Source organism: Aristolochia californica, unplaced genomic scaffold, assembly GCF_029961685.1.
Source record: "Aristolochia californica isolate CCGP_79_NKW_82.1479 unplaced genomic scaffold, dmAriCali1.0.hap1 SCAF_7, whole genome shotgun sequence".
NCBI classification, from domain to species: domain Eukaryota; kingdom Viridiplantae; phylum Streptophyta; class Magnoliopsida; order Piperales; family Aristolochiaceae; genus Aristolochia; species Aristolochia californica.
The window spans coordinates 29,596,492-29,607,081 of NW_027182268.1; the positions used below are offsets into that span (position 1 = coordinate 29,596,492).

General features: G+C 36.4%; 1 protein-coding gene across 1 annotated transcript; it reads right to left on the bottom strand.

Annotated features, from left to right (window-relative positions):
• Positions 1–8,784: 8,784 nt before the first annotated feature.
• Positions 8,785–10,248, bottom strand: LOC137937673 (protein JINGUBANG-like). The gene has a single exon (XM_068782787.1). It carries the CDS (start codon positions 10,131–10,133, stop codon positions 8,880–8,882), a length of 1,254 nt encoding a protein of 417 aa, XP_068638888.1. The 5' UTR covers positions 10,134–10,248; the 3' UTR covers positions 8,785–8,879.
• Positions 10,249–10,590: the final 342 nt, after the last annotated feature.

Sequence of the window (10,590 nt, forward strand, 5' to 3'; positions counted from 1 at the left end):
GGCCATCTCTAGGTGCACCAAATTATTTTCCACATGTTCCAAGCTAGTTATCAATCAAATGATAACAAGAGTGTCTTCTCTCAACCACTTTCGGTAAGAAGGCTTTATGCCAAAAAAATCACTAGTAATTAGGAACCATTTCACACATTGGGACCTAGATAAATAATTACTCGTATTTTAGTAGGATTTTGATAATTCTCAAACGATCACCTTTGCTGAAATCAACATCTTTAGAGGAAGAAGAGGTGTTTGAAAATTTAGACATGATGACTCAACAAAAAAATTTATTTTTTAAAAAACTCACACTCTTGAATGAGCTTTTGAATGAAGAGTGAAATATTGAATCAAAGTAATAAAATATATATGTTATGAAGTGCAAAACTCAGCACTAATAAATACATCGAATTCAGCACACAAGAAAGAAAAGGAATCCAGCATATAGCAAACGTGTATGGTCCCATTTTTTTTACTTTTTTCTTCTACTATTAGATTTTAATACAGAAATATAATTAGCCAACAACCAATGTTAATTATTCAAATAAAAATTAAATCATTTATGTTATGAAATTAATCCTAAACATAATTGAACTATAGATTACTTTCCCACCTTAGGGTTTCAATGAACTAATTTAGGAGACCTTAAATAAGATTTTTTGAATTCTTTTGAAAAAAAATTATGGCATGAAATTCAAGGCAAAAAACAAGAACAACAAGTTGAAACCATGTGCATGCTATTTCAGCCATCGAGAACTTGACAAAAAAAAAATTGTTTTTTTTTTTTTTTGAAGAATTGACTTGGCTTGATCATGGAGGAATTTTTAACTTTCAAAAACATGAATTTTATCCCTCATAATGTAAAACATAAAATTAAACTTAGCTAATTAAAGAGAGAACATGCTGAATTGACATCAGCCTTTGCCTTTTTCTCAAAGTGGTTGAACCTTGTCTTGTTTGAAGGCTGGTTTGAGGCTCCTTTTCTCTACAATTACATGATTTGAACAACTTTATTTACACACTAGAATTCCAGCTCTGATACTATGTTAAATTATAGGGTTTAATCCATTGGGGACTTAGTTTGAAAAGAAGAAGTAGAAGAGAAGGAGAAGATAAGGAGAAGATATGGATGTTTAGGCAAGGGCACGAGTTTGAGAGAAGAGAGGGATAGGATTTAGGAGAGAGCACATTATAAGCTTCCTCCCCATCTCTATGTTATTTATATATGTGGGGTTTGAATACTTGGTACATAAGGAAAGTAAAAAACTCTCAAGCTTCTAACTAATTATAACTTATAACTGTCACTCTCTTAATTACCTGATATGCCACTTGAGTTTCTTCAACATAAGCTACTCTATTGCTCAAAACATTTAAGAATATCCCATGTATTATTTTGACATTCACTTTGCTAACGTCTTTCTCATTCCACTCACTTCAAATTTTGGGAGTTGTTTGTTGTTCAATTTTAGAGATGGGAGATGGGGTCCATTGCATATGGATTCCTACGTATCTAAACTCTTAAATCCATAGTTTTGGGTTCCATCAAATATTGGAAGGGGAAAGGGGACATGATCCTCCAAAATTGTAATGCTCTCATATGCTACCAAATTTATAGACTCCTAAGAAAATAAGAACCAATTTGTGCTATTGTCTTATACCTCCCTTGGGATCTTTAATACTCGATGTGAAACTAGACTTTCAAAGTAGACTATCTTTCATACCATTTGTTCGGTTCACTGAGGAACAAACATTGAGGGCGGTTAATAGGTTTGTTAAATTTTATTATAATTTTGGATTTCTTTTACTTAGACTTGTATATATTCAAAGTTTTAATTAATTTCAATGCACAAATAATTTCAAGGGCAAAGATCAAACACAAACAGTAAATCACACAAGGACCACACAAGCGTAATAGTAGCTAACAATCCTCTACTATTGCTAATCCATTTCCTAGGTGTTTTACACCTCAAAATTATTTTACAATGTCTTAGTCACCAAATGGAACTTACATTAAATTGTCTCTATAGCCAATTATAATGTTGCCCCACAAGGACTTTACTCAATTAATCACTATAGCCAATTTAGAATCTTTTACAAGAACAATAAGATATACATCCTAGACCAACAAAGGGAATTTCTAGCAAGGAACTAGGGTAGACAATCCTAAAGTCATATAGGGATTTGCAGCAACTCACTAGGTTACACAAGCAAAGACCCATAAAAGGATTTTTAGCAACTCATTGGGATACACAAGCCTAGGCCCACAAATAGATTTTTAGAAGCTACCAATCAGCTTATCCAAGTCTTGATTAGTTTATAATTTTTAAGGGTTACTTGCTTTTCAAATGTAGTTTAATAATACCACTTAATAGACAGATATTACAAAATGAAGATCAATAGAAATACACCCAATTCATTAGTAAATTTATCTGTATATTTAGCAGCTCAATGATCTAATGATTTAAAAATAAAAATGCTCAAGCTAATGTTGAAAAACTAGTTTTGAGCAGAAGTCGATCAAATAAGAACTCAAGGTGCAAAGGCTGGACAAAAGATGGTTTTCGAATCACTTGGCCCACATTCAACTCTTGGAGATCTAAATACTTAATCAAGATTTAGAAGAACAAGCATCCATAAACTTAACTCAATGGAGAAAAGTATCAAATTTGACTTTCTTTTGAGCTTCTGAGGAGTGATGGCTTAGGAAACTTGGATTTCACTATATAGGAAAATGTTTCCAATTTTTTTGGGGTGAGTTTTGATTAAATAGAAAACTCTCCAATATTAAAACAAAAAAAAACTAGTCGTTATGGCCAGAAATTTATTTTTGTCATTTATCAAAACTAGGTCAAAATTAAGTTCACAACATCTAAAAAAATGCTTAAATCCTATTTTTTTCATTTTAAACATAATGGTAGGTCCCTTAAAACCTATCTAAAGACATACAACTCCTAGATTCAAGGCTTGAAAGATTAACAATCTGAATTTTTTGTAGCATTCGATAGACTAATTGAATGTAAATGACTCCGTCATTCTTGTTTGGTTTTGTTGAGTGATAGATAAGGTGCTGACATATTAATAAAATAGGAAATAAGAAGAAGGATAGAATAATTAAACAACTAAGAAAAGAACCTAAGAATCTAAGACAAGAAACAAATAAAAAAGATTGAAAGAAGCATTTTCTTTGTGGTTTGATCGAGACAACTTACAAAATTTGCTTGGTACCATGTTAAAATTTTACGAAAGGAAATAATTCATTGATGTGTGTAATTTTAGTACATTGGTGTTCTATTATAATACAGACAACCCATAGAAATCAATTAAAAGTAAATACCCATATCCCAGTTACACCAAGAATAGAACGTCTAATAAGAAACAAAATTAACAACTACTATAGAGAACTAATAATATTAAAAGACCTCCTTTTGTGAGGTCCTTTTCTATGAGATTCATATATGCAAATTAATTTTTATATTGTGAGACTTTATCCTGAAGGAGTCCCATAAGACTCTTTCATATTTTTTCTTCAGCTTATATGGCCTTCATTGGATAGGCCATCTAGACATCTGGGTGAAGGAACCTCAACTATAATTTGTTTCTCACCTATTCGGTTGGATAGGGGCTACTTGGTGGGATGGTCTTTAACTTTATCTTTTTCTCTTCTTGTCTTCATACAGTGGGTTGTTAAGTCATCTGGGGTGGATGGATCCTAACCGAGCCTTTTCTCTCTCCTAACAAATCAATCAAAGGACAAGCAGTGAAACAAATAGGGGTTATTTGGTGGGATGGTCTTTAACTTTATCTTTTTCTCTTCTTGTCTTCATACAGTGGGTTGTTCAGTCATCTGGGGTGGATCGTGGATGGATCCAAACCAAGCCTTTTCTCTCTCCTAACAAATCAATCAAATGACAAGCAAACAAATTCTGGGGGAGCTGATCAATCATTTTACAAAGGTGAGCCAATCAAGCAATTTTGCTGCCAATTATCTTGCTAAGATTTTTTTTTTGTCAAATTTTCACATTGAAATTTTATTATTTGTTTTTATGTGTTTGTTATCATCAAAATTAATTTCATGGGTCTTTAGGCCAACAAATAACATATTCAATGCTCATAGATTGAGGGAGAATCTTTTTCTTTCCCAATTTGGTGTATTTCTTTAGAATATTTTCAATATTTCCTTGACCTCTCCAATCTTCATAGGGATAAATGGACCTTGGGTGGTGATCTCCAAATATCAAAGTCATACCATGTATGAAGTGTTTTATTTTATACTTCCAAGGAGTGTAGTTGTTGCCATCAAAGAGTAGAAGCTTTGTGGCTGATATACCTATGGCAAGGGTAAAAAAATGTACTACAGCTAGCCATAGGGGATCGTTGATACTAAACTTAAGGTTGACCAAGTTTCCAGAGAATATTTTCTCTTATATCACTCAGTAGGTCCCACAAATACAAACTTATAGGGATGGATAGGTTTGTCAAGACTAATGACAAAGATTCAAACTCTACTTCAAGTTAGCATCTAAATATGCAATATTCAATTACAAATATGAAATTTAAAATCAAATTGCACAAGCACACTAAGCATACTATGATTATAGTGGTTCACAACCTAAACTTTGGCTGCTATCTACACTCTAAAAATATTTCACATTTTAGAGAGTTCAGTGACACTTTCAAATTGCCTCAATATCTAATTATAAAAGATTGCCCTCAATTGGAGTTTCACAAACTCAAATAAGCTACACAAGCCCAACTACAACAGGTTTGGCAATTAATGCCTTCATAGCAATGAGTATTACACTCAACCTTCAAAACACCAATTATAGCTGCCAAGGCTATGTAAATAAGATGGATGAAGGTTATAGGACTTTCCTACCCAAGGCTTGGTCAATTACAGATGCAAAGGATATTTGATTACAATGTGCATGAGGTGGATGGCTCTAAAATAGGTTGACAATACAATAAATAAACAAAAAATAGTACACCCAAGTCTAGGTGCCTATCAAGGTGATGAGGAGCCCAACTTACAACACAAATATGATTTAAATTGATAATGTTCAATATGATTTGAAAATGAATTTATTCTTCAAAGGCAATCAATTGAGGAAAGGATATGAAATTCAAACTGAATTGTGAACACTATTCAATGGTTTTAAAAAGTAGTTCACACTAGTCCAAAATGATTTCAAATTCAAATATAGATGTAATTAGCTATTTGGAAGTTTGAGTGATTTAACCCTTTTGGTTGATTTAGAAACCTCCAAGGATGATTTGAAATTGATTGGGAGCCTCTTAGAGTTGTAGATAATCATTTGTGCACTGGTTCATGTTGTTCAAATGGCAAGAAATCATTTAAATAGCAATGTTCTTAAAACTAGCCATTAGCCACAAAAGTGATCTTTTGTCCTCATATAAAAATTGATTAAACATGCATAAATACTTAAAATTCATTGTATGATATCTTTAACACAATGGTACATCAAAAAATTTGGTGACCTATAGACTCCTAATCAAAGCTCGAAATGTTAACTTGTTTTGTTCAAGGTTCACCTTAGTTGAGCAAGTTGATTTGATAAATCCAATTTTCTTTTTTGTATTGCACAACATGGTCGATTAAAGACAATCTAGTTGGTCAACTTACTTTTGGTAGTTTCTAATTTTATATCTAGGCCGATCAACATGGCAACGATCAATCAAGTTGACTTCTAGTATCTTTTTGAAATTAAATCTTGATCGATCATATTGACTTGATCAAGCAAGTTAACTTCCAATACCTTTCTGAAGATTAATGTTGATTGATCAACTAGACTAGGTCAATCAACCGACCTTGTAACAGTCTTGATCCAAAACTTGATCGGTCAACTTGTCTTGGTCGATCAACAGTCCTTTAAGTACCTTATTTTGTTGGAGTCTTGAATGGTCAACTTGACTTCAATGCTTGTTTTACCAATTCTTTCTTCCCTAATTCAATCAATACTTTTGTGGATCCCTTGATAATTTTAAAAGAAATTTTTTTAAGTACATAATTATTTTTTTTTGTTTGCTATCATAAAAAAAAGGTGGAACGATGATCTTTTAATAAATCAAATCACCCCCACCCAATTGAGTGTCATATGTGCTAATATATATATATATATATATATATATATATATAACTCATCTGAGTCATTAAGGCTAAATTTTATTCCAATTTTGATTTTCAAGTTTTCCAATTAGAGCTTTAAGTAGTAAGAAACATAAAATCAAACGCATATTCTCTGCTTCACATATATCTAAACAAACCAGATTGATTTTTCAAAAATTTAATTGGTATCCATAGGATCTTGATGTCAAACCTAAATTGGACTTAATTATTAATAAGGTGAAGTACATAAACCTAAACCTGACCTATTTATACTTGGGGTAGGGTTCAAAGTCAATTAAAATGGGTTGAATTTAAATTGTGCTGGGGGTGCCAATTCGACAAAAATCTAGCATCTCTAGTAAGGTCTGTGTTACTTATACCTATTACTTAATAGGCTTTGCTGGAGCATCTTTAATTACTCTTTAAACATGTACTTCTACTTTTAGTTTTTAGTTAGGTGCAGCTAACAATTATATGTGCTGGATTGCCTACAAAGTCTCCTCGTGCATTTAAAATGACAATAACGAAATGAAAGAGAAACAACGGCCATTATTGAGCGTAGAATTGATTCCAGGCAGAGAGTTAAACGGGGATCTCACTGTAATTTACAAATGTAGCTTGGTTTGGTTGATCTGACTCAGGTGTTCAAGTGATTACTTGACTCATGCAGTCCATTGGGTAAAGTTTGTTAACAAAAGTCTAGTTTGTTAAAATTGAAGCACACCTATAAGTACCGATTCTTATTCTATGTTAAAATTGAGTAAAGACTTTATGTAAAATGAAATGAATAACTAAAGTTAGAATATTTTTTCTCATTAATATCTTAAATCCATCCAGCCGTAAAACAGAGAGAAACGAGGCAAAAGAAGGCGACTTTTCCCCAAACTCATCCCACTTTCCACTATCTATTATTATCATTAGCTGCCGAAGAATCAAGAGTGTTGACCATTGTGGCATCATCTTTCTTAAACAACATTAAAACTTTGACGGCCATCAATTATTGTTTCCCCATTCAAATTTGGCGACATCCCTTTCAGTCTTCCCCTGCTTTTTATCTAAGAAACGTATCCAGATGTGGTTAATCAATCACATATGATCTTTCATATCTTCCACGTTACAGCAAGCGAGAGGCCTAAATAGGGCTGGCATCGAACCGAACTGGTTTACAAATAATTCGAGTTCAGCTCAGTTTCAGTTCCGTTAGTTTTGGTTAAAAAAAAATTCCCATCTCAAATCGAATTCGAGATTGTATACGGGTTCATTTAAATAAATGAGCTGAGCTCGAAGGAGCGGTAATTCAGTACACGACCTGGTGAGCCGGTTCATTTTCTTAAACCAGTGGGGCAGGGGATAACGGTATTCGAGCATTTGGGGTATTTGACCCTTCCAGCAGGTATTCAGTAGAGAAGAGGCATTCGTCGAGAGACTAGGGAAACCACACGACTCCTCTCCACTGATTTTCTCTTAACAATAACCACAAAATTGGAGCAATCTTATCGTGTCTCCCTTTTTTCTGCCATGTTCATCTTCGCTTTTCGTCATCTTCAAGCTCTAGTAAACTTGAGCAATTAGCTGCATCGGTTGCTCGTATACTATGTGGAGGTAACGAAGAAACTAATCATCTCAGAGCCATCTCCAGCAATTTAGAGGCAGCCATTGAGATCGCAATCTGTAGCTACGAGTTTAACACCTGTTTGGGCAATGAGGTGAGACCAGTCACGTAATAAAAGAAATAGACCTTAATGCTATACCCTCTCGCGGCTTGGCTGGGCCCAAGAGTTCTACACCTCCCTAAAAATACAAGATGTCTCACACGTCTCCTTGAGAAACTTTCCTTGTAGACATACTCATAAATCTATTTGCAACATTGTTCGATTATATTTTCCTTGTGAGCATAAATCCAAGTTCTAAAAAAGTCCATAACCCTATTTTTCCTCCTCTTTGTTTTCTCTCACGTGTTCTAGTCTCTCTGTTCTCTTGGACATATCTTTCTTCCCTCTCTCTCTTCTCTCTTTTTCCTTCTTTTGTTTCCTTCTCTCCTTCATCAAGATCATACCGTATGGAATCCTAAAAGCCAACAAGTTTCTTACAAGTATTCTAAATTGGGTATGAGACTTGCTCTTCTGATTTCTTGTTAGGGCAAGTGTTGTAATTAACAGGTTTTAAATACTAAAGGTTTAAGTCGTTGGATTTTCACAATTACTATGCCAGTGATATTGGCTATTACTCTAGTAGCTTGGTACTCAAAATAATATACCTTCAAGGAGGGTATAATTTATTTGGCTTTTATTTTATGCACAGTTTTAAATGTAGGTTGGAGCCCGAGCTTGTACTTGAACTCGGTTAAAATTCTTGGGATCAAACTCAATTCCAATTTTATGCTCGAAGCTGAGTTCAAACTCAAGTTCGAGTTCAAAGTATTTAAATCAAACTCAACTCGAACATATGCATAGCTAGGCTCAACTCAACACTACCCCTACCAGAGAGTATATAGTACTACTAGGTTTTACCCACATAGTAGTGCTCTTAACAAACATTGAAGGTTAGGCTAATGTCAAACTAATATAACTACCGATCTTGGAACTGATCTGATCCCAAACTATGCTTAATTTTACACTCTTGGGAAAATATTAAACAAAAATCTAGAAAAATTAATGAACTGCTCCTCTAAACTCATAAAGCCTAAAACTTTTTATCTACATAGTACAGACATGCAACACAGGCAAAAAGTACTGTTTGTACTACCACAAGGAGTGTAGATTTATACAACTCCCAGAGCGGAAGGAACTGAAAGCTGCCAGACCTTAATATCACAATCCATACTGCCACTGTAAACCGAATAGGAACTACTAGTTCTACCTTTCTCGGGGTACCTCTCTGAAGCCACCGTCAAACACTTTATTGGACCCCGGTGCCCTTCCAACACCCCCAAGCATGAGTAGCTTTTGTTCAAACCCCTCCTCCAGATCCTAACTGTTTGATCTGCCGACCCACTGAGGACCAAATCCGACGCCACGGCTATGCACAGGATCGCCTTGGTATGGCCCCTCAGTGCGCCAACCACCGCCATGTGTGCCACCCCTTCCTCTCTCTCCCACACCACGATTGATCGGTCACAAGCGCCGGAATATAGAACAGACCCGTCCGAGGACAATACCAAAGCGTTTATGGCCGACTTGTGCTTCTCCAGTGTCGCCACCATGGAGTGTTTGTGCTTCTTTTCCCCGGATGACCTTCTCCACACCTTGATTTTGGTGTCGGCGGAGCCCGTGTAGACGAACCCTTCACTGGACACAGCAATGGCGTTGATGGCGTCGTCGTGGGCATTGCCTACCGATTCAAGACAAGAGCAATCAGAGGTTTGCCAGACCTTGAAGGAACGATCCCACGAAGCCGAATATAAGGTGGTTCCATCTCTAGAAATGGCTAGAGCCGAAACAGCATCCACATGGTGCACCCACGTACATTTCTTGTGTCGACGTACCTGGACATGGTTCTTGGGCGGCAGATACTTTAATAAACGATCTTTAAGCGTGGGGAGAGTAGCCAGGAGCTTGTAGCTGTGGCCGGTCTTATCGAACCTGATCCTCCACACGCGAATTTTCTGATCCTGGTGGGCACTGAAGAGTTTATCTCCGGCTCCGGAGATGACCATTGATTTTATTGCGCCCTGGGCGACGGCCACCACGTTAGAATTCTCGGGCTTGGACTCAACGTACTCGGAGCGAGCATCCCATACTCTGATCTCGCTATTAGCCGAGCCACTGTAAAGGAATTTGCCGGCAAGTGCGAGGCTGAAGAGGTAAGAAGAATGGCCTTTCAAAGTGGAGATGCATTGGTGGTGGGCGAAGGCAGACTGGTAGGAGTTTACAGAATTAGAAGTGAGTGATGGCACTGAGGGGAGACTCGGCTGCGAATAGAGCGAAGACGTTTCAGAAAGGTGTTGGTTGCTGGATCCGGATTGAGATTCTTTATCGGAGAGACAAGCTGCTATGCTACATGTGGGTATGCCCATGGCCGGAAAGTATCAGAGAGAGAGAGAGAGAGCGAGGGCAGTGAGGGGAAGAGATGGAAAAAGAAGAATGGACTGTCACGGTGGGCTAAAAATTTCGATATATAATAGGGGGGAGAGAAGGGCTAAAAGGGGTGAGGCCAAGAGAGAGAAAAGAGAAAGGCAGAGACCAACTTGCTCCAAGCGAGCGAGGGAAAGGAAGGGGGGGACAGGACAGGACCAGTGGTATTGGTTATTGGTGACTTTATTATGAAATGAAGCCTCTGGGAAGCGTTCACACACAAATCATCATCTCCAAAAATCATCATCTCCGCTCTGGTTTGGAGTCTACGTTGAACTTGATAGGAGTCCCCAGTCCTCACCTCGTATACGGTCAACAAGTCCGAAATCGGGAAGGAAATTGGTTTTATGAGGAAAACGGGGAAAGGAAATTTCAGGGAATTGAGTTGATGGAAAGTGA